Genomic DNA, 25,024 nt, shown 5'->3' with positions numbered 1-25,024 from the left:
TTCTGTTCCTGCCGCGGCCGGGCAGCTGAACAACAGATGGAGACGCTCCTGAAAACTAAATGAGATTGCGTTTTCTAGTTGTTGTTTTTTTTTTTGAAGATTCTACGACAGACATAAACTCTGGACAGCAACTAAAGTAATCTGTAGCTATTCTTTCTTTCGTTTCAGACAAAAGCTAATTTAAATTATGTGTGGGCATCCTCGCAGAGAAATATCACTAGTAGATACATAAGCAATGGTTTTAACTGGAGAAAAAGATTCATTTATGCTATTTTGGTTGAAAATGAGTTTTTAAGTATCAACTTCCCTTAAAACACGAAGCACGAATAAAAGTAAGAGTGAATATTCAATCACACGTGGTAAGAATATGTAAAAATTTGAAGTCTTTAATATAAGTACAATTATTTAGTGGGAAAAAGAAATGATTGTTTTCTGTCAGTGAGATTATAATTGGTGACCTTAACATTTACTGTGAAATAAATACCAAAACAAAATCTGTTCTTAAATATTACGTCTTTTTAAATTTTTTTTATTCTAGGAAATCCAATGAATACATGTACTAAACAAAAGGTTGAATTTCCTTTTTTATTTTTAGGTGTTTCCCATGGGTGCCGACAAATGTGGCAGACACTTGTTGACTCCAGAAAGAAGAATAAAATGACTTTAATAGGCAGGAAAAACAACATTGGCCTTAATATTTGTAGATTTGTTCCCTTAACTCTGCTTATTTCCAAACAACACATCAGGTGAGAACAGATCATTCACATAATTCTAGTGAGAAATGGTAATGACCAGCATGTTCACAGAGACCAGGTTATCCAGCCTGGTGACTGTAAACCCCCCAGGAAGGTTTTAGGCTTGAGTAACAAGCAATAGAGCAGAAATGGACATTCCAGCTTGCTGGTCGAGAAATAATGAAGCCCTCTTGATGAGCATGTGGGCTCACTGTTATGCAGTGTGTTGTCCCTGGAGGGATGAATATTTGGATCAAATGGCCTTAATTGGCGGGATTTTCACTGACATATATGCTTATTTGCCATTTGGGTGCGATTGAAGAAAGACTTTCACCCAGAGGGAAATAAATTTCCATAGCGGAGCCGCACAGAGTGACCTGACTTCATCATGGGCCGGCGAGTCGTCTCTCCCAGCTAAAGCGCCCCGGATAGAGGGAGATTGATGGGAAACAAAAAAAAAAACAAAATAAGAAAAAGACTAAACTGTATTTTTGTTGTTGTGGTACAACCAAAAATTAAATGGATCTTTATGGAAGACAGAAGTTAAATGTTTCAACGTACATTTGGGGAAAAACTGACACCGAGCATCACCCTCAATATGCCATACCAACGGGAAACATAGTAGTGGCAGTATCATGCTGTGGTGGATGTTCTTCTTTAGCAGGGTCAGAGAAGCTTGGCGAGAACAAAATATAGGATGAAACTGAAAACATAAGAATCCAGACTTAGTAAGACGACCGACCGTGCAACCAGAGCTCTAAGGGAATTGGTTTAGAGCAAAGCATATTTATGTTTTATAATGGTCTAGTTAAAGTCCAGAGCAGAATTTATTTCAGAATGTGTACAAATGCATGCCATACCACGGTCGACCCACGGCTTAGGCAGTATAAACAAATGTTAAAGGTGTCATAAAAAGGGGGAAAAAACCCCGCAAAACTTTAAAACAAGAAACTAATCGATAATGATATGATTTCCTAATACGAAGTCTGCTGCACCAATTCAAACAAATATTCTATACTCCATCTAAAATGAATCAAACTTTGCTTAGCTCTGAAACTCCACATTTTCATGACAGTAAACACACACACAGCGTCCTCCATGGCCAAGGCGACACATTTTGTTTGCATTGGGCTGCAACTGTGCCAAAACATTTACAGAATGAAAAAATAAATAAGTTAAAAAAATTGCCTTCAGTGCAGCATTCAGTGCACCAACGTTGCTTGCCGTTGTAGTTTATTACATCGCTTTCATGCCAGTGCCATTTGCTGTCTTCCTAGGCTGAGCCAAATTTTCCTTCTTCCAAAAATATTGGATCCAGAATCAGAAATGCTTTGATGCAAGTTCTGTTGATTTTTCACTGCATTTTTTTAAACAGTGGCAATATTGTGAATATTACATAATGCTGCAAAACCTACCAGAGAATAAGAAATAGAATCACGCAAAATTTTGCAAAGGATGCCAAAGTAGCTGCTCTGTTAAATAAAGAATTATTTAGTATTATTTGATTACAATATTATACTAGTATTTTAGATTATATGCTGTCTGAATTTTACTATGCTATTTTGATTTGCTTAATTTACCAGTTGTGATTAATAAAGAGCAATGAGCCTAAACATACAGCTGTAACGCTCACTATGTGAAATCCATGCGTGCTAAACTGGATTTTGCAGCGGCATCATTCTTTTAAACATGGCACTACATTCATGAAAAATTATAAAAAGGGTTGTGACAATTTTGTGGGGGATTTGTGTAAACAATCACACTATAGAGGTACAAACCAGCACAAATAAACACACATTTCCAGGGATATAAAAATAGATGCGTCATAGAACATTTTTCTCGCTGTAACACAGACAGACGGTGTGGTGAAAATTAAAAGTCCTGTTTGGACTCTGCATGTGCCTACATACAGCATGGGAGGTCACGCTGAAGCCGCCTGAGGCTTTAAAGTACCTTCAAACCTATATTACCTTCGTAAGCTTTGCCAAGCTCGGCTGCGGTATCTGCTGACTGCGTCCGAGCAAGAGCAACACGCCAACCTCAACTTACTTCCTCTTGTTTTAAGGACATTTCACATGCAACTGACCTTGAGAGTCCAACCACTCCCCCCTCTCCCTCCTGTTGCCACTGCAACTGATTTTTTATTAATGAAATGAAAGGAATTAAATTAGAAAAGATCTAAATCACGGGTGTCCAAAGTGCGGCCCGGGGGCCATTTGCCGACCCCGGACTGATTTTGTGCGTCCCCTAATTTTGCAAATTTAGTCCTGGTGGGTGATGCTGATGCAAACTAACCACACAGTTTTGCATTCTTTTGCAAGAACAAAGTGACTTCTTAATTATTTATTTATTTTTTTGCCATTTTCTTTCAATAAACACTTGAAAAATATTTCTTTTACTAGGACAAACCCACAAAACTCTTTGTATTTGCTCTACAGTAGTTTACACATCTCTTTCTGCAAAAAAAAAATCTAACAACTTTATTTGTTTAGTAAAACTATTTAGGGTTGAAATTATTAATCATATTAATTCTGATGAAACAATTATTGAAGTCATCGTCAGCTAATCTAGTAGTCGATTAATCATTAACTTGAGCATAGATTCTCCATAAAAGGCCATTTCCTGAAGGAACACAAAAACTCAAATACTATTAGACCAAAAATGCACAAAATATATACAAACTTTGCATTTAATTCCTTATTTTTAAAAGGAATTAAATTATTTGCTTATATGTATCATATAATATTTTCTAATATTTTATGAGAAGGCCAAAGAGTTTAATTAAAAAATCCGCAGAATGTGCCAGGTTTGTTTTTAAACGATTAATTGATTAATCATCAAAATAAACAATAGATTAATTGATCATCAAAATAATTGTTGGTTGTAGCCTTAAACTACTACATTGTTGAGTAGATAAAACAATATGACGTTAGTTTGAATACATTTTTACTAAAGAAATATTCCTTTCTTTTTGCCCCACGAGTCCATTTGACTTGACATTTTTAGTCCAAGTGCCAAAAAATTTAGACCCAGCGAAGAACAGCAACTTTAAAGCCCCCCTACAGTGCATTTACATACGTCGCTAATATTCTTTAGGAGAGCAATAAATGAAGAGTAACATCTCAGACACCACAAATGAATATGCACCACCTCTTATAATGCCTGACAAGTGTGTTTGTGCACCACGTTATCTTCATTCTTGTTTCTCAGTCTGAAGCCGTCAACATCATGGCTGAAAACGCTCTGTGTGTGATTTATCTAACAAATATCATGGGTTACCTCCGAGCCCAGGACGTAGCCTGTTGTCGTATCCATCCAACAGCCTGTCGAGGATCCGGGTGAAAATGGTAATGTTGTCTTTGCTGTCATCAGGCAGCGGCTCTCTGTGTCCAACGACTGCCCTGCTTGGGAGACAGAAAAGACAAAGGTGGAGTCACAAAAGTGAAGCAATAAAAGACGTAACAATTATCAACGAGGACAGATATCTGGAGCCTTAGTCTTTAGTTTGATGGGAAGCCTGCTGCCTGCCTCAGCCGTGAGCTACTCCGTTTTCTCACAGCGCGGCTTTCTGTTTCGAGGCCGCGCAGATTATAGAAACAAACGGCATCTATTTATTCACATATTCTGGGTAGAGATCGGTCAGTTTGTTAAGGATGTTTTTGTACGTCGCTGAGATTATTTTAGATCAACGACACTTTCCCTCCAGCGTTAATCAATATTAGATTATCGTTGCCTTTTTGTTTTTGTAATGTTTTCACATGGCTGGCATTGTAATATTGTCAAAACGCAGAACTCGTGGTGAGGAAATGCTTCATAAAAAAAGAAAATCAAGACAGTTTTTTCATTAGAATATGTTTCATCCTGTTGTAGATCTAATCGTGTATTTAGTGTTATTTTCCAAGGAGAAGGTGAAGCGGTTTTTAATTTTCTTTTTACTTTAACCATCTCATTGCTTCCCTTTCCAAGCTGAAGATAAGCATCTCCACTACATTCACTTTCATACCTCTCTTGTTTTGGACCTGATGTTTTCTAGGGTGAAATGTGGATGTCTTCCAGGTGACGTTTCATACCGGACCTGCTTCCAATCGGCACCTGTCAGGTTCAGGGTGATCCAACTCCAGGCCTCAAGAGCAAACACTCTGCTTATTTTAGGAGCGCCTCCGGTCCAACAAAGCAAATTCAAATGATTCATGTAGTTGGATCAGAACTAAAGTACACTGAAATCGGGGGTATTGCAACTTTTTCAGAAAATAATGTGCGGTTAAAATAAGTAATTTCCTGTAAGATTTAACAATAAACTGATACACGATGCTTTAAGTACACAGGTGTGAAATTGTTTCTTCGTAGGTACCAAACAGATTTAGGACACAATGAAATGAAAAGGTAAAGCCATGGCATTTAGCAGTGCTGGTGTGGCGTTCGCTGTGATTTCCAGTGTTGGCTTCCACCTGCACATCTTGGCAAAAAATAAAAAAATAAACCATTCAATTTTAGTCTCAACCTGTGAAAACTTTCAGTAGCAATTCTTCTCGCCACTCATTCTATCACAGCTAGAAGAGTGATGGTTTGTGCATGACGGTTCTATCGACACCCAGGACTTCTTACGGATTTTATTTTATTTTTTTCCAAATCACGGCTTTCCTTCCTGGCACTCTTCCATAACAAAGTCCAGGTGCAAGCAGTGCTTTCATTAGCAAATCCTTCACATGCCATAAACCACTCTTATTAATTTATATCGCACCAAATCTCCAGCAGAACAATAATGAGTTGAAATGAAAAGGCGAGTATAATGTAGGTGGAACACTGATGACTTAATGAGTACCATCTTTAATTAAAGCAAAATGCCCCAAGGAGCTGACCTATAATATCCCAGTAATCCTCGTGGAGAACAGCTCGATGCGCCGCCGCTCTCTCCCAGACCCGGCCTTACGTCATCTCCTAACGAAGGAGCTTTAAAGGAGTTTAGGAATTGAAGTGTAGCCTATATACGTTTTCTCAGTTCTGCAAAAGTGAACCGCCACTCACAACAAATCTGTCCTTTCCTGTTACGAAGGCTTTCTGTAACTTAACAAGCCCAATAATAACAGTGAGAATCCACCCAAGCCGTAGCCATGCACACACACTGGCTGCTGATCCTATTACTTACAAGCAGCGTCCATTGTAATCAGCTCAGTGTGTTCGAAATGACAACTGTGTGCCTGCGGCGTCCGGGCAAGGACTTCTAAAGCTGATAAACAGTCTTTTTATTGATTGATTGCTAAAAGATATTGACAGACGCAGTGCAAAAACAAACAAACGAACAAAAAAAAAACACGTACCATAATCAAATTTTAAGATTTTAACTTGTCCCCATGTCCCCAAACAGAAGACACACTCACACAAAACTAAACCGGAAACATAAATGACTTGGACAAAGTAGAAATAAGATACAACAAATAAAAATGCATGAAAACAAAAAAGTGCTGGGATGCATCAATCCCAGATTAATGACCAATGTTTGCAGACTTTCCTATAAAGTTATAACCGGTTCTTATTTGTAAGAAGATCCACTACATGTTTGAAAATTAAGTATCCGGGGTGGTGGAGGCAAACAAGCTGTCCAGATGTACGTTGTACCAATCTGTGTTATCAACTGATTTGGGGAACCACCTGATTGCAAGTCCCTTGAGCTTGTGGCATGTTCCCAAACCATGGGGACATTCCATGTTTGGTGCTGATGGACAACTAATCCAATACAAAAGTCAGGTAGAAACCAACCTGAATGAAAGCCAATTCATCTCTGTAAAAAACATGGTTTATAATTTCCTTTTTGGTCAAGTTAAATCAGTAACTCCAACACTTTTTAATGTGTTCATTAAAAGGGACTACTATCACAAAGTCCCCCCAATATGGAGACTTTTTGACAGTATCTTCACCCAGATGGGTGGAGATATTGGGTTTACTATCTCCACCCGGTTAGCATGCAGCTTTAGTAGAATCAAGCGCACCCATCCATTTCACTGCTCAAGCTCAGCAGCCACATTTACAAGGTAACCTGGTTCACCTGTGCTCACACAATGACCTCTCCTCTGACAAAGAACCTCAACTGAAGGCTTCCTCAAAAACACCACGGGTAGGAAATGGACAATTTTCACACTTTACATGATTCAGGTTGAATTCAGAAGACTAAAATAGATTTACTGTTTGATGCAATTTTTTCCCATGTGTTTGAAAACAGATTAGCTGCACTATTTGGAACATAGTTTGTTCATTTATTAATTTAACTTAAAGGTAAATTATAAAATCCTTACTTGTGAAACTAGTTTAGTAGCTAAAGTTAAAATGAACTGATCTGTAATTAATATTTTTCCTGTTTGTAGGTTTTCAACCTACTCATATGAACGATACACGTTGCCTGTTCATTGCTGCTGCTAAGATTCATCTGAAAAAGAAAAGATTAATAAAAAATGTCACTAAGTTGAGCTGTTCCTTTGTCTCTTTGGAGGAAGCAAGCCTTTTTCAAGTTGAGGTGGCTTAAGAGAGTTAAAAGCTTGACACTTTTAAATATTATTTTCAAAATTGTTGTTCCATTTCTGGTTTTGTTTTGAGCTAACAAACTCTTCCTCACTCAGTAACAACTCTCATGCTGAAGGGTGTTTTGCTCAGGGGGCTAAATGGTGCATCTTAAGATTAACACGCTTCATTTTAAATAAGCGATGAGGAAAAACAAGTTGTTGCCATTACAAATGTCTGAATAAAAACCATGATCTCTGGCATATTTCGCATCAGTTTGAGGTAGTGAAGAAAGCAGCAGAGCTGCGATGGAGGCTGTTGGGAGAAAAGCAGCAGGGTGCACAGGCTGCACACCTGCACTAGGTTTGCAGACAAAGCTGACAATTATTTTTGATTGACTTCCTGAAACATGTTTTGTTCAGACGCAGAGCCAAGACGCACCAGTTTTCAAGCTGGAGTTCTGACAAAGAAGCCCAGAGTGCCATTGCTTTGGTATTAAGCTCTTCAGAGCAATGCAGACAGCCGGATGCTGCTGAATCAGGTAGGATTTCACTCTTGCTAGCAGTAATCAGCCGAATATCAGCGACTCCACTTAAAGTAAGCCTTTTAACACCACTTTTATCTCTTTGACCAACGCATTCTACGAAAGTAGCTCAAAAAACTTTGACCGGAAAATGCTTCAGAAATGTCAAGTTAATATCCCACTCGCCATGAATCATGTGTCAAACAAAAGCCTCTCTGACCTCCCAGTCAGCCCCTGTGCAAATTCAAAAATTAATGAGAAACCTTCAGTCCCTGCGAAACCTTTTCAGCTATGCCTGCTCTCCACTAGAATATGCATTTCGGAAAAACAAAACACTCATGTAGTGAGTAGCATCTGCGTGTTTTCACTGGAGTGACACACACACACACGCACACACACGCCTGCACACACGATATTTTCCAGTAGGAACCAGATGTTAAAATTCACAGATGAGTACAGAAAAAAAAAAAAGGGACACTCTCTGAATTGGTCGCCATTTCTGTTTTGGTTTATGCTTCTTCCAGCTGCTAGTTTTACTTTCTTGGTTCTCTTCGAGACGCATCAATTTATTCTGTCTGCAGCTGACATTTTGAAATGTCTGAAAACTGCCAACGAGTACCGGAGAAGACCCAGGTACGCACGTGACCACGGAGGCTCGAGAAAGACGTTTCCTCTGAGGTGATTTGTCTCATTTAATTGACAGGTCTTAGCTCTTATTAAACGTTTTTACGGCTTACGTGTTTTGCATATGAATGGTGTTCATTGTTAATAATTGCTAGGCTCTCTAACTGCACATTCTGCTCTACAGAAGCTATATTGTTAAAACTTAAGAAGTGAATGGTGGGGGATTTGATCATTAGTGATACGCTTGACTGTGGCTGTTAAAGCCCGAGGAAGAAAAGATGGTGAAATCCGCCTGTTTGCTTTTAGCAATACAAAACTGTTTGATGTGGAGCAAAAATAGTGGAAGCCCACAATTTGGTGGATAAAATACAAATCACTGCGAGTTTAATAGACAAACATGTGGAGAGTTAAAACAATGTTAATAAATTGTTAATAAATCCAGTTTTTTTTTTTTATTGCAGTAGCTTTATTTCACACAGAAAAAGTGAGGCAAAATTCAGCAGGGAGAAAATTTCTGCTGTAGAAATAATTAATTTCCAGATCATGCGTCTTGTGTTTGTTTCTCTTCATTTCACACCAAGAGTTATTTGTAGGATCAATGGTCTGGATCTGGGCTTTTCACGCTCCACAGCATGAGAAAGGAGGGAAAAAAAAGGAAAACAAAGTAACTGTGGACCTTTGGTCGACTTCACCAACCAGTTCTTTCATTCAGCCCCTGGTGGCTCCGTTTAAAAGTTAGCTGGAGTGGAGTTGTTTCTTACATCCCAGAATTAGCTGAAAACTTAATATGGAGTTACTAAATTCAGCAGTGAGTTACTTGACATTCATATTGTTTTCATGCTTTTGACGAGGGCTGTTAATTTTACCACTAGGTTCTGTGTTTAGATCTCGATTTGTCTGTTTTACCACTTCTGCATTTGTGGAATGGAACTCCATAGTGAAGTTTGGTTATTTTTTGATAAGTTTGTGTATAAAACTATGTAAGGTACTAAAATGGGACCTTACATAGTCCTTACATAGACCATTTCCTTTGTCCTTTGCTAAGGATCCTTTGTTCTAAGGATCCTTAGCAATTCGGGTAAACTACCCAAGGCCCAATTATTTACTTTTCTGGTGTTTCTGATATCTTTTGAAATGCTAATGCTTGGGGGGGGCGGGGGATTATTTCGGTCATTGGTATAAGTTTGCTTGAATGTAATTATGCAATGTTCATTTATTAAACTATTTTTTGAATATATTTTATTGAATTTAGAGTTTATTGATTTGCCTTTTCATTCCCCATTAGTTATTAATATGAATCTAAAGCAGGTCAACTCCACAACATCAGTCAAATATGAAACATAGGGACACCAAAACGTTTAACGTAACCAAGTTGGGGGACGATTTGTTCCGTAAAGGTGGAGTAGGTCTACCAAATACTGAAGATTCATCCTGGGTTGGATGAGAAAGTTATGGAAGAAGGTTGATTTTTCATTCTTTTGCACCATTTTTGTGTAAATTTAGCCTTAAGTTTATACTGCTATAACACCAAAAGGCCCAATTATCGTACATTTTCAGAAGATTTTTGTTTAATATCAGGGTTTATGACTCAGACTAGTGTCTTACATCATCATCAAGTTCAAAAAGTCTACATTAAAAACAAAATCTTTCAGTTAGATTAATTTCAAGGAGATTGCTAAAGATACCAGTAACTGTGCCATGTCAGCCAATGTTGCAAATTAACTCTGGGCACAAAATTGCCAGTTGCCATAGGTTGAAAACAAGGTTGTAGAGATTTTTCCACACTTACAAAAAAAAGAAGAAAAAAAAAACACTCGAATGAGACATTTGGCAGCAGTGAAACTGTCAATCCAATCCTCAGCTTAGTAAAACACTGATTAATCGTCTGAATAATCTATTTTCTATTTTGAGATGGCTGTCATTGCTCGCTGGTGATTCATGAGGCTGGAAAGTAAAAGAGAAAAAAAGAGATGAATATAGATACATAGGTGCAGGTAGTTTAGTTAGGGTGGAATAATACAAGCCTGCAGCCACCCTCAGCTCTAAATAATTTGCGCTGGCAGCAGCAGCTGTTAAGAGAAAAGCAAACAGATAGTCGACTTCTTTGGCATTTGTGACACAAAAATGACCACTTCCAACAACAGCACGGCCTTAATGAAGCAGGGAATAGTCAATGTTAGCCCGAGGCGGACTTTGATTGAGAGATGATTAAAAACAGATCTGAGTTAAACCTGCAACACACACTCGTTCCCATTCCCTAACACACTGGCGTTGCGCTGGTTTTCAGCTGCATCTCGAAGGCAAATCGCTTTTAGCTCAGCTTCTGCTGTTTGCCAGCAGTGTAATATATATTCAAACATTTAGCCCCCTTAATGTAACAGTTAGGCTTTAATTTTGCATTCAAATGTACAGGTTTGTTATGCGGCAGCAGAAATTAGGCACAATAAACACCTTCACAATCCTCTAACTGTTTAATTAGACAGGATATGTATTAAGTCAGGGATAAATGTCCCAGAGCACAATTATGCAACCTAATAAAGTAAGCCCAAACTTTGCGGGAAATTTCTCCCCTCTGATGAAGACGCAGTGTGAAATGTGATATTACCCTGTGAAAATGAAGTTGCCTAATTAGCTGTATTCTCTCAACATCATGGCTTTAATTCATTATTCCTCGCTTGTTTTACTGAAAGGATCCTGTGCAAATTATTATTAATATTTTTTTTTAGATTTTCGGATCAATATTTAATAGATGGTGTCAAAGGCCCTTTGATCCCGACTTCAACAAACAGCTGCTCCCTGTGCCTTTATGCCGCTGGATGGATTCGGTGATGTCGATTGATGCTGTGGCATGCACTGCGAACAGGAAACGCTAAACCTGTGGCAACAACCGTGTGTGTGGGGGTGTGTGTGTGTGTGTGGTCTGAGGACCCCGGTGGTTAGCGGACCGGGCGTGCTCTGAGTGAGTGGTCTGGCTCTGATCCAGGGTTAGTGCGCTGAACCGATCTGACAGGTGAAGGATTGCAGACTTGGAGGTTGTAGGTAGCGGAGGTCTGTCGGGGCACGCAGGTGCCAACAAGGAGGTGTGGACTGAGCCGGAGGAAAGTGAGCAGTAATGAAAGCTGTTTTGGTGGCAGTGGGAGGCGAGCGTGCTTTTTATGAGCTGACAGCGTGACGGCAAATGGAACTGAGCGAGGAGGGGTAATTATGCAGACGAAAGTTCAAATGCAAATGACTGTTTCATTAAGTAACTGATCGGTCCTGTTACATAAGGGACGTTATGCCATCCGACAACCTGCGTGTTGAATATCTAGTGCCGTTAAGGACAATCTGATTTCACCGCCATATTTTATTTCCAGTTTTTCGCCTGGAGGTAAAGATGATCAAGTGAGATCTTATAGCGAAAAATTGCTGCCAATATGGTGAATAAAGCCTTAATCAACCTGCTGGTCCCATGAAACACCAATATGCTCTTCTAATGGGAAGCATTTCCATGAAAAACATGTTCTCTAAGCAGTTAGGAATATTTAAGTGCTCTGGAAGCAGGAAGGGCTAAAACACAAAGCCGAAGTATTCAAACCCCGTGAGGTTACAACCACAGGCGTCGATGATTTTATGTGAGAAATCAACACAATTTAGTTAATGATTATGATTTTTGGCAAAAATCTGAAAGTGTGGCAGGTATTTGTATTTACTGCTGTCTGAGTGAACGTTTTTATTTGTTTGTTTTTTTTGAACCGGTGAAATACTTTTCAGGCTGCATCTTGGCATATCTGGATACTGCATTTGTTGTTATGCTAATTAACTTAAGCTCAGTCAGATTGGATGAAGATTTCATGTAAACAATTTCAGGTCTTTCCACAAATATTCAATTGAATTTAGCTCTCGACTTTGACTAGGCCATTGTGTCATTTCATCAAAGCTCTGACTTTTAGTGTCGTTTCTTTCAGGAATGTCCTGAATTCACCTTCATCTTTCTTTCCATGAACTCGCACCAGTTTAATCACCAACACTGAAATGTTAACTAAGAAACACAAGAGAAGATTCAAACTGAACAACTTTGGGGATTACCTTTTACCCAAACAACTCAAAATGGCTGCTTGAGGAACCAGCCTGGTCTCCTTTACCTCATCTGAGGTGAAATTACAACATGAGGAAGAATCCTGAAATCCCACCACTGCTAACGACCCCGATCATGCAGTAAAACGCTCAAATGGAAGTGACACACCGATCTGAGTTTTCACATTTAGACACTTGTTGGTTCCTACTCTAAAGCGGTTCGTTACATAGGAACCGCTTTATTTACTCAAGTAAAAAAAACAAAAACTTTCCATATTCCCAACATCTAAATCCCACAAAGGAGAAGAAGCCAGAAACCGGGGAATTTCTAGCATTCTGTTGATTAGATGGTAAATTTGGAACTTGTATTTATTCATTAGGTAACCTTTGCATCGCAACTAATCTTCTTTATACCAGATCCTCCCACTCGCCGCTTGAAAATTCCTCCAACAATATATTGATAATGCTGTGCAGCGGGGCGTTATGCGGCGGATTGTTTCCTACCAGAGGATGCCTTGTATCGTTCACAGGCATTACAATGTGACTGATTTTTCCTTGTGAGCCTCTTTGTTCTGTCTTCCACTTGTCTGTTTGGGGCAGATAATGTGCACAGGAGTGAAGCCGGAGCGAGCGGGTGGAGGCGATGGGGAGACGGCGGGGGTTAACTGTTAGCAGAAAATCTCCCAGAAGGCGTTCCTCAGTCAAAAAAAAAAAAATTCCCGTGTCTTTCTTCTGCTTTGATAGATGTGTTCAGCAGGACCTGCTCTGGATTGAGAATCTGTGGAAACATCAGCGGTGAGAGGATTGATGCAGGAGTTGGTTTCAGCAGAAATGGGTTTCGCATTTCCTCCCTAAGGACGAACTGTTACAACTCTTTGCGGTTTTCTCCTCTACGCTGGGCGCGACATGGATTGGCTTTGCTTTTATTCCCAATCGTTTGACAAATCAATGCTTTATTTTGTTTTTGGTAATTAAAAACACTAGCATTTTATTCACAAGGGACAGGTATTGATCTACTTTGTAGCAGGACTGTGCGATATGCCTTAAAAATAAAATCTGATATGTTTTAAGCTAGATGCATCATTTTCTTTTCTTAAAAAGAATTTAAAAAATCACATAAAATATTTTACAAAAATGTTTTTTTTTTTTTTTTTTTTTTAAAAGTATTTTAATCATCCCTTCTGTAGGGTTATACAACAGAGAATTAGGGTCAGGCTACGAGAATTTCTGTTTAATTACGACAATATAGTAAGAATATTGGCCTTAAAAAAAAGATGCAATGTGACCAGAAAAAAGAAATTAAAATGAGCAGAAAAAAGTTTAATCAGGAACTGATGTGAGCAACTCACTTCATATGGTTCTTTCCTCAAAATAGAAAATTGTTTACACAATCATTTGAAATTCCTGCATTGCATGAAGCCACATAAAGTTGATCTGAATCCAAAGTTAAAATAAGAAGAAGCTGCAGAGAATGCTTGCTGACATAACTCTGAATTATGAAAACCATAGGAGTGAATTGGTAAAAAAAAAAAAAAAAAAAAACAAATTTCCAAAAAATGTAATCTTAAAACACCAAAATTTGATTATTCCATAAAGTTTATGGAATAAACTTAGGCCAGGGTTTGTAATTTAGGCCAGGGTTTGTAATTTTTAAATTTTTTACATTTTTTGGTTTTAATCTGTGAAAATACTCATAGTGAACATAGCAGTAAGCTTATGCAGGCATTTTGTTGGAACCATCACAAAAGGAACATTTCAAAATAAGAGCCCCACAGCATGTGAGGTTATGCAGATTAGTTGCTCTGAACTGCTGCATGACCTTTGGGTAATAACTTGACTCATTCTGACTCAGAGGAGCAAATCGGGCCGATGCACATGTAACATTTTCACTGGAGCAGAGATTTCCATGGGATGATAAATATTTATCACTGCAGCTCTGTTAAAAAGATAGGTTCTGTTTCCCTGCGGCAGGTCGATCTCACACCTAGCTGAGCCCCACAGCTCAGAATCTGGGTCTGAATGCCAGTGACCCAGATTCAGTTCAATAAGGTAACATTTTTTCAGGCACACATTTTTTTTTTTTGATACAAAGTCGTCCGTTTTAAACTCTCTGTGCTGACTCTGACTGTACTCAATTAGATTGCAATTAGTTTGAGTTTGAATGCAGGAAAGTGGAATCAATAGGCTTGACTTGTAATTATATAACTTCATAAAAGTCTAAATGTGACTGTTATCTGTTCAAAAATTTTTTTTTTGAGTGAACTTGATTGAAACTTACATGCATACCAGATTATTGTGTTTTGGATGCAAGTTACTGTTTACTTTTTTCTGTAGTCTTCTCAGAAGACTTTATTTGTAAATCCGTCTCTTTCAATAGTTTCACACTTCGTCAAATTACAGATTGAAGCAGAAATGTTCAAGTGACATCACAGGTTTTTAACTGGCTGGAATTTGACTGGTCCATTGTAACACTTGGAAGTTCTAGTTGTGCGTTTAGGATGGATTAGACGGACGTCTGTTGAATGTCAAAACCTTGGCATATTGTTTTATTACTCAACTGTGCTTTAAACTTCTCCACAACTTTTTACCTGACCTGATATCTGCTGTTCCTTGGACTTCACGATGTTCACTAATGTTCTCAAATAAATATTTGTTTAATGTTATTTGGGGAGCAACTCATTAAAATGCCTGTTAGTCTTTACAGATCCGTATTTGTGAAGGTGCACATCGATCCATGCATCCTGTCAGAACCTGAGACATTCCCTTGTTAACGCTGCTGGAACGTTTCCAGTTTCATATCTGGCTCTCTTCATAAGGCAAGCACCCGAGGGACATTTTTAGTGAATCTTTAAACCACCTTCCACTGTATACACTCTGCAGTGTTTACACACTACATGCCAAGTTAGGTTATTATTTGCCTTCTGGGAAAAAAAAAAAAAAAAAAAAGTCCTCTGAAGTTATGAACCTGAAAGAGTTCATAACTTCATAGAGCGCAGAAAATTTAAGATGCAGCTTTTGCTTGGATGAGAGGAATGCTCTGGCAATTTTAGCCCGGGGAAAGATTATCAATAGTTGTTTGGTAATCGTCACGACGACGTCCAACAGTTCTTTCCAGGAATCTGTTTTAAAACACTTCCAGATCAAACACGAAGCCGGCGCCACTTCAGGGCTCGCCTCACTCATTGATTACCATTAGTTGCAGCGGTTCAGCCAGTTCAGTAGCTGCTGCTCGGTACCTCACACTAAAGAAAAATTACCTTATCTAACAGTTTGTGGAAGCTGGTTCAATAGTTGCTTGTAAAACACCGCAGTCTGAGGTTTAAACATAGATTTTAAACATAGATTCACCTGCAGTGCGAAACAGAACATTTTGCAAAGTTTTTTTGTTTTGTTTCTAGAGCAGATCTTGGTACGCTTGAAGTAAGATAAAACTAACTTATAAATATCTTTTAGAAAGATATAGGAGTATGGCTTTAATTAATTGTTATTCATTATTGATTTACAAGTATTAGTTCTACTGTCAATGTTTTTTCACTTGTTGAAAAAATAGTGAAAATTAGTGAAAAGATTCACTGAGTTCCACACAGTGGAAGTAATACTTTTTCATTAACTTAAAAGTGTTATTTGTAAGTTCATTTGGCCACATTTCAAGTGTACTAAGATATTTGCTCTAGAAATTAAACAGAAATTCTTAATTTTGTGTTTGTGCTGCGTGAAACGTTGTGCCATTTCAGTCGTCCGACTATGGAATGAGGCAAAAATTTATGTAATTAATGACGAGACATTTTCAGGATGTTTCCAACTTGCCTGGTAAAACTCTTCGTAGCTCCATGCCTCTTAACATATTCCGTGTTTTCATCCCACACACAATCTCCATTCCCCCAGTCCGTTGCAGCAAAAGCTTCTGCCTTTCTTGATCTGTGAATTTAACAATTTTCGCCTGCCTTGTTGTCCTTGATCTTAAAGCAGCTTTAATTCACTGCCATGACAACCAAGGTCAGAGAGGGGGCAGACAGATGCCTTGCTTGTCTCTCTTTTTTTTTTTTTTCCCCCACTGCAGCTGACCAGTCGTTGAGACTATGTGATCATTTTAAGAGTTTCTTCTTTTTTCTTCTAAAATGAATGAGTGGTTGTGAGGAGTTGGCTGCCATGTCTGTTGCGTCAAGGTTTTAACCAGCTGGGCTCTGCGTGTCATTCCACAGCTTGGCGTTACTGCAATCAATTAATCTTGTGGATAAAAAATAAACTTGAAAAGCAGTGGAAGAGGACTTATTACATGAGAATTTTTATCTTGAAGTGCCTCCATGCTCCATTAGGACTCTCCCTGCAGCAGCAGCAAATGATATTGAACACGAGGCCTGATTTAAAATGTGTGATATCAACAATTGTGACATCAGCCTGGTTTCGGGGTGTACTCAGAGGTAAACTACGACTCTCGGTGTCACATGCGGCCCCCTATATCTATGGGGATTACAAAAAAAACCCTCCATCAGCTGAAGCGAAGGTATCATTTATAACCCTAAGCACGCTCCACAGAGCAGCTTCACAGCCGTAAAAACCCGACTCTTCAAATGATGCGGTCGTTTTTCATGGCGGACAGAATCACCAGCCTATTTCCAATTGTGACTGCTTCCGTACAAGGCTAAAGAAAGCGAGATTAAAATCGGCTGCTGGCGGCGTTTGAATGTTTTCCACATTCAAAGTCTAATTATGCCACTGGAATTATGGCAGCATTTCTTATTTTTCTTTCAACAGATGTAGAGGGAAATCAAGTGACATCTAAGGGGTCAGACTGAACCATGACGAAACATCCTGTTGCAGTTTCGCTCATTAATCCTTGCTACACAGGTGACATACAACACTCCATGTAATTTCCAACCATGGAATGGGTCCATATTTCTTGTTACTCTGCTTGAATTGCTTTGATTTAGAGATGCCGTGGGTGAGGGCGGCATGCTGCACATTTTACAACCAACCTCTGTTTTCTCCCCATCTGGCTGAGAAGTGGTGGATTCTCTGTGAAAATATTGGAGCCCATCCTTCTCGCATCCTGACATCAGTGTTATCCTTTCCTTCCTCCGCCGTCTCAGTAACACATGTTTTCTCTCCTCACTCTGCTTTCAAGATGATTTCTCTCACTGCTTCATTTTCTTTTTTCGGCTGACTGCAGCAGAAACGAATATTTCCCATCTGTAAAGCAAAGTGAATGTTACTCATACTGGTGGACCTGTGCATATTGCTATCTGAAATGGCCTCCAATAATATGAATTGGTCCATTGGTAAAGTTGTTTTAAAGTATTTTGGATGGTCGCCTTTCCAGAAAAAAAAGCATGACGCAGCACGTTACGGCAGGAATCTGTGCTATAATTAGGCAAGGGCGAGTAGGAGACTCCCTCTTTATGATGCCCTCAAGTAAAAATGGCACATTTTCAAATGGTACTGCAGAAACATGATGGAACGCAGTTTATTTCTAACAGCAATGTAACATTTACTCATACTGCTGCTGAACATACATGGGAAGAACTTGGAAACTCCATATAGAAACCAATTGTGACACCATGCTGCCCTTATCCCACCTAAAACATATTTACTATTTGAATGGGAATAAAAGCCACTTTTCAGTGCATGTAGATGTGAACGCCACCCACTGTAAAACGTTCGAGTCACATTTAGCCGATATTTTCTACTCTTTAAGTCAAATCAATTTAGCGAGTTTTAGATTTTTAACCCAAATGTGAGTTTGTGAAAGATAAACCTACAGTAGTAAGCCTTTTTAGCTTTTTATTAATTTTGTCAAACCTCCAAGCATTGAATAAACTGGAGTTTTTATGTTGGCACTAAAGGTGAAAGAAGAAAGACAGGAGTCGGAGCTATTTCCCAGAATGCTTAGCGGCATGTTTTTGTATCCTGTGTTGCACTGTGAGTGACATGGAAGTGTTTTACATTAATATGACTCTTATGTTACGGCAAATGTTTATTTTAATCCAGTTCTCAGTATGCAAATGAGAACTGTTCACCTAAAATGTTTTTGAGCTGAATTTATTACCAGATTGGCCATTTTGTTCATTTTGAAACAAGAAATTGAAGTAAAAAAAGTAGTTATTTTAACTTGGTAATAGAGAAATGTGTGCTCTTTAACAAGGTGAGGGCTTTCTTCTCTCTTGCATATTGTGAGATAATTTGGTTTAAATTGCAGCATTGAGTTAAAACTCACAATTCAAGATTAATGAACTGAAAAAACAATGTTCAGACAACTTATCTCTTGTTGTTAAATCGAATTCATGAACCTTAATTTGTGAGTTAAAACCAAAACAATTTTCTTGTTAACTTAAATAGCATTTTCAAGTTAAACCACCTTTAAATGTTTTAAGGTGCTGATTTGAAGAATTATTCACTATAAAAGTTAGAATTACAAGTAATGTCTAAGATTTAGTCTCTTATTTTGATTGTGATAAACAGGCTTAAGCAAAAGTAGAGAAGAAGTAAATTTTTCCATGTAAACATACAGACTCAATCCTGACTAAATCTGACAGGGATATGAATTTTTTTTTAGTTTGATTATGTCTGTATACATACTTGGGAAAGTTATTTTTCTAGTAATTAACTCAAACAAGTTAACAAATATTGATTGGGACTCATTAGGTAAGACACTGACTCCCCGGTTTCCTCGATGTTGCACGCATAGGAATGTGAATGTGTGTGCTTTTGTGTTCGAATGGCTGAATGCGAGTTGCATTGTAAAAACGGTCAATGAAACCAGAAAAAAAGAAAACCTATCAATCCAATCCATTTGAAACAGGCAGCTTGTTTATCCCTATAAAAGAGTTTACTGTCACATTTGAAAGTCACAAGAGCCGAAACGAGATTAATAAACCAGATGAATGTCATTGATTCATCAGTGTATTATCCTCCTGGAGCACTTGGCATCAGGCTGCAAATTTTACAGCAACTGTTGGCAGAGGTGGTGAAGAAGGATGTGGAGTGGACTCTTTTATTCCTTCCAGTATTTCGCCTCCTTTATGGTAACGCCTGCTCTTGCGACACATTCCTAAAATCACATCCATTCATCCAAAGCATAGGTTCATGTTGGTCATTGGCAACACATAAGTCTTTAATTTGTCAGGTATTTAAAGCAATCATCAAGAAAAATAAACCTTTCACCTTTATGAGAAAGTTTGAGATGGTTAAAAAAAATCAAAAGCACAAAAAGGACCTTTCTCTAAATATTCAATTTATTTTCCAGTCATTTAAAAGAGTGATCCAGTTTTTAGGTTTCCTCTCAGGTTGGCAGCGTTGAGGTGGTGGGTGGCATAATGACTGACTAATTTTTACTCCGTCGCTCCGTCTCCTGCGCTCAACACAGGAAGCGGAGGACAGAAATTAACACTAACAAGTGACAGCAGACGCTCTGACGCTGCGCTCGGATGCAACAAGGGCACCCTGAATGGATGGTTGCATAAAACATATTACTTTTGCTTTATGACATAGTAAAAGGTTCAGAAATGCCAATTAAAATCCTAAGTTTGTCCTGCTGGAATAACGACCCCTGCAAGGAATTTCAATTATGATCACCACTGACAAACGGTGGTGATAGGCTGAAGGTTCACAACTGATATACAAGTACAGCAACTAAAACAAAAAAAAGAAAAGAATTATGAGAAAGCTAAATCTTTTGTCTTTCAGTCAGTAATGACTTCTACAGTGAAGAGTGTTGTGAGCTTGACATGAATGGTGATTTCACTACTTGGAAAAACAGTCATGACATTTAGTTTCCAACCAGTCAGTCAAAATAAAAATTTTCCTGATTCTGGTCACTTTCTACCCTTTCTAAACATCTCTAATACACAATTTATATGTATTCTGGCAACCACAGAATTTCATCGTATAAATATGGATTTTATTGTATTTATATGGTAAAATACCAGCAGCTACAACTGCTGATATTTTACTGTAAATTATATATATATATATTTTTTTTTGTTTGTTTGTTTTACAGTGTACATAAGATGCAGTCACTTTCAGACAGACTTTTGCATATTTCTATGAAAAAAAAAACAAATTTTTTTGAAGAAAGAGCCTTTTGACAGCAGCATGTACAGGTCAGAATGAAGCCTTCTTTGTTCCTAATGGGAGTCGATACATTTCCAGTATATAAAGTGAGCCTGTCACTTTGAAAATCAAACTAACGTCAAAATAAAGTGACTCCAGCTTTTATATATCGGTTCTGCTGGATTCTTTCCTGCATGTACGGCAGTTTGAAACAAACCTTTCCTCAGTTTAAAATCATAATTGAGCTAATATGACATGACAAAACTGGATTGCACCTGATCGAACTGGCAGGGTAATGTTTTAGAGCAAATGTTTAGGGACCTGAATATCACTGACTGTTTTGAATATATAAACACTCGGTTTCATCTGTGGCTGCAATACTTTGGACACAAAAAACAACAACAACATTGTGAGAAGCTGTTAATTGATCGGTGAAGCCGTAATAAAAGATGAAACTCACTCCAATTATAATTCACTTAGTGCTGGTTCAGCAAACACTGCACTGAGATGTATTATCTGTCTAAGTACGATCTTTTTAGATTTGATTTTTCCCAGTTTGTTTGTTTTTATTTTTTTTACTAACTTACTAACACTAAAGATACAAAATACATCCTATAAAAACATTAGAAAGGTGCTCTGCATTTCAAAACAAGCTGATCATGAAACGATTCAGCTAAACTTTTTTTATTGTCAACAGTTTGAGTGAGCCCACATGATATTTCTAGAGACACTGATGGGTTTAGGGATCCTAATCTGCACTGAATAGCTTTCTTGTCTTAAGCTTCCCCACATCTGACTAGTTCAGAGGGATTTGGGGGTGGATGTTTCTGCTGGGGGACGGATACAGATGGATTGCAGTGGTTGTCTCATATGTTGCGCTTTCATGGGAGGTGACTCAGAGCCCGCACAGATCCTGCACACCTTATGTTAGATCAACAAAAACAGAATTTGCAGCAGAGGCTTTATTGCCCGACTGTCAAGTGCAGGAATTCATAAACGCGTCAAATAAATGTTCAGCACCGGCTTTTGCTAGGCATTCACGGAGAAACTGCTCAGACCGTGGCTGTGAAATCCCCTTCCTGTTTTGTTTCGATGCACACCTTCCGGGGTTTGATTGATGATTGGCAACTTAGAACATCACTGATCAGATCCTCGCTGTATCAATAGAAAATTGACTGGAAGTCTGAAGTAATTAGAGTTTAGATGAGTGAAACTGGAAGGCGTCCCAGCGTGGTCAGCTGCCCAAAATGAGAACAAACACTTACCAGGTACTTTATTAAGCACACCTGTTCAATTGCTTGCTAACCCAAACAGTGGCTCAGTCAATCAAATGTCAGTAACATTCAGACATCTAGATATCTCAAAAGTCAAACTGAGCATCAGAATAAAAAAGGGAATTTAAGCGACTGAACGTAGCATGACTGTGACATACCTGATCCACCTTGGAAAGTGAGTAGAAAATCTGTCCAGCACTGCATTGTGGGAAAAGTGTAGTCTGCGGGTGTGCACAGAATGGAGATATCGCTTGGTCATCCAGGGTCTGTGCGATCTGAGAAATACCTTGAACACCAGAATCTAATGAAGATGACAACTTGGGAAGGCTGGTGTTCAACGTTTGTCTTTTGTATTTAGAGCACTAAATGCTGATAGGCAGCCTGGGTATGGACTGTGTCAGCGTCTAGACCTCAGGAAATCACCTGCTTGGATGATATCTCTGAGTTATTCTACATGATCTGAAAGAAAATCGCCTTGTATGATGTGAAAGGGAAATGTGACCCAAATATGAGAGGTGTGTGGTAACTATGATGTAAGAGCAGAGCTAGAGCAGTAGAAGGTCACATCTCGTCAGGCTACAGGTGGCACAGGCTATACAACTATGGACGACACGATATTGGAAAAATGTTACCTTGTCCAATGAATCAGCTGCAGGATTCAAAAGGTATAGAGTCCAAACTGGTTGTAAACAGCATGAAGTCCATCTTGTCTTGTATTAACTTTTCAAACTGCTGTTGTAATGGATCTTTTCACTTTGGGCTCCTTAGTACCAATCAAGCGTATTACCACTGACCCATGCCTATCTCTTCATGACCACAATGTCATAATCTCATCTTGTGATGGCTACGTCCAGCAGGATGATGCGCTACAAAGCTGAAATCATCTCAAACTGGTTTCTTGAAGTTACTCCATTGACATCCGCAGATACCAGACTTCAGTCCAGTAAAGCACTTTTAGGATCTGGTGCAACAGAGATTTGCATTGTGGATGCACAGCAAACAAATCAGCAGCAATTATGACTGCCTCTTTAAATGGAAGGCAATGTGCAAGAAAAATATTGACAAAAATGATGAAATGGATGCAAATATGTAAATCTAAAACTATAAAAGTCCCTTTTTAAATGAATGGTTGTGTTTAGATTTCTACTTAAAAAGTCACCTTTGTAAGCAACTCTTAAATGCAAACAGAAAAAGGCTGAATAGATGTTTCTGATCATTTATTTCAAGCATGTATATTGCAGAGAGCCAGTGTTCCTGTTTGACCAAATGACCCACATTAATGCAGTTCCCAAATCCTTCCAATAAATATAACACGCACTTGACCTCTCTCGCAGTTGTAGAAATGAATGGAGCACAGGCTAATCCTCCCCTGCGACCTCCGCGTGTTCAATGAAATATCACAAACGTCACCTTAGGGTCTGACCAATAACAACAAAATGTAATCAAATACAAAAAGCTACCAGCAGTAGATCAACTTGACCGGTGTGCTGTGATTTGACCCGGTTTTCGTTCGTTTCGTTTTCCTGCTCGTTCGCTCGGCGGAGCGGCTCGGCTATGAATGCATTACCCTTGTCTGGTCCTGTGACACATTAACCTTGACAACACCCGCCGAAACAAAATGTTATCTGTTGACCGGGTCGCATCTCAAAGCGATGCCCCCCCCCACATCTCCGCCCCTCGCTGCCTTGTCGTGAATAATTTATGTGAGACGGGTGGAGAAAGCCAATGGAGACCAGGCGAGTTCGGAGCCAATCATCGGGGCGAAGTGTACATACAGCTCTTTCATGCATATAGCTATTGATTATGTGCCACGTTAGCCAGAAGCCTGGCAATAGATTACAAACAAAATAGACAACAAGACAGACCGACTGTCCACTCATTTTACGGGTCTGTCCTACGAGAGGAAACGGTGGGGTCAGAGGGGTGGAGATAGATTGATGGGACAGCGTTCTCATGCATGCGCTACACATGAACCGCAGCGATTAATGCCTAATTATTCTCGATCTACCCATGTAGGAGAAATGCAGAAATGTAGGATTGGCAGGCTGACAGTCTTTTTAAATAGAGGATTTGTCTGTTACACCTTAATCCGTTAAGAAACTCTTCTGCAGCAACTGTAGCAAAGCCGATTTCAAGTCTGCAGATAACATCAGTGAGCATCAGGGAGATGGCAGCTCTCAGGGAGAGACTGCTTTGCTGATATGCAGATATTCTGTGAGTGTGTGCACACTGAGGATTACTCCTAAACTTTGATGAATATGGAAGAAATACTTCACCAAATCCCATTTTAATGCTGGCTCTAGGCGCATGCAATTTTTTTTTGCCCTCACGAGAGTTTAAATAGTCTTTTAGTACAGTTTTACTTGAACAAAATGTTTTAAGTAATGATTGCTGACTTTGAATGTGTGCCCTGCATAATAAGTAAAATAATGAGAAATAAAATGCTACTAAAGGACGAAGATTTAGTCTGCTGTGGATTCTGTTTCATCGTAGCAGCCGTATTTGCATCTGTTGATATTTTTGGAAAATAGGATCTAGGCATAGGGCACGGAGAGATTCTCATGGTGTAATGCCCTTTAAATAAATTACAGTGAAACCTCTAAATACAACACAAGAATACAAATTTCTCCAAACGAGAACACCCAACGAAGATCACAAACAGTACATTTTTTTATAACAGTGGCGAGCTCACAAACAATCCTGCTGCATTCCGCTTTGTTTTTCCATTGGACTCCACGTGTTGCAGCTAAATGCCCGCTGTGTCTCCTGCTTTGCATTTTGCCAACTTGTCCTCTGAAAGCTGTGATCTCGGCAAAGAAGGCGATGGTGGTCTAGCGGTGCTCTCTTCCAGAACCTTCAAAGTGCAAAGCTGCTGTGTGCAGCCTCACCCCAGCAAACCTTTAGTCTCTGGCAGCGTAGCTCAGTAACTGTAAGCACCTTATGGCACTTTTCCTGACATTTTCAGAGAGTGTCGGTGGGAGCAATTTCCTCTTAATTGCTGGAGACGGCGACACCGATGCTGCAGATGCTTCTAAAGACTGACATGAGGGAGACCAGTGCTGGCGTTATCGACATATGACACTTCTACGTAGCTTCAATCATGCTTAACATTATTATCCTGAGTTCTGTGCAGGATTTAATTTCCACATTCAATCTGTCGAGATATAAGTTGCTTGTTTGAACAAATACAATTTGTATTTTTAATGTCCCACTGCGTTCACCCAGCGACTGCTGGTTCTGGTTCTGGTGAACCATGATGGTTTCACTGTACC

The 25,024-nt window shown here is 39.0% G+C and overlaps 1 protein-coding gene across 3 annotated transcripts in view; it reads right to left on the bottom strand.

Moving 5' to 3' along the window:
- Positions 1-25,024, bottom strand: part of LOC102225530 (gamma-aminobutyric acid receptor subunit alpha-3-like) — a 119,988-nt gene that overhangs the window by 48,588 nt on the left and 46,376 nt on the right. For 2 of the 3 annotated variants that reach the window (XM_023342212.1, XM_023342214.1), the window contains exon 3: positions 4,014-4,138. In XM_023342212.1, the coding sequence (XP_023197980.1) occupies positions 4,014-4,138 (125 nt within the window). The remainder of the gene's footprint in view (positions 1-4,013; positions 4,139-25,024) is intronic. The other variant, XM_023342213.1, reaches the window with a different exon arrangement.

The sequence above is a fragment of the Xiphophorus maculatus genome, chromosome 11, assembly GCF_002775205.1.
Source record: "Xiphophorus maculatus strain JP 163 A chromosome 11, X_maculatus-5.0-male, whole genome shotgun sequence".
NCBI lineage: Eukaryota > Metazoa > Chordata > Actinopteri > Cyprinodontiformes > Poeciliidae > Xiphophorus > Xiphophorus maculatus.
The sequence above is the reverse complement of the archived record's forward strand: the minus strand, read 5'-3'. Positions and strand labels throughout refer to the sequence as shown.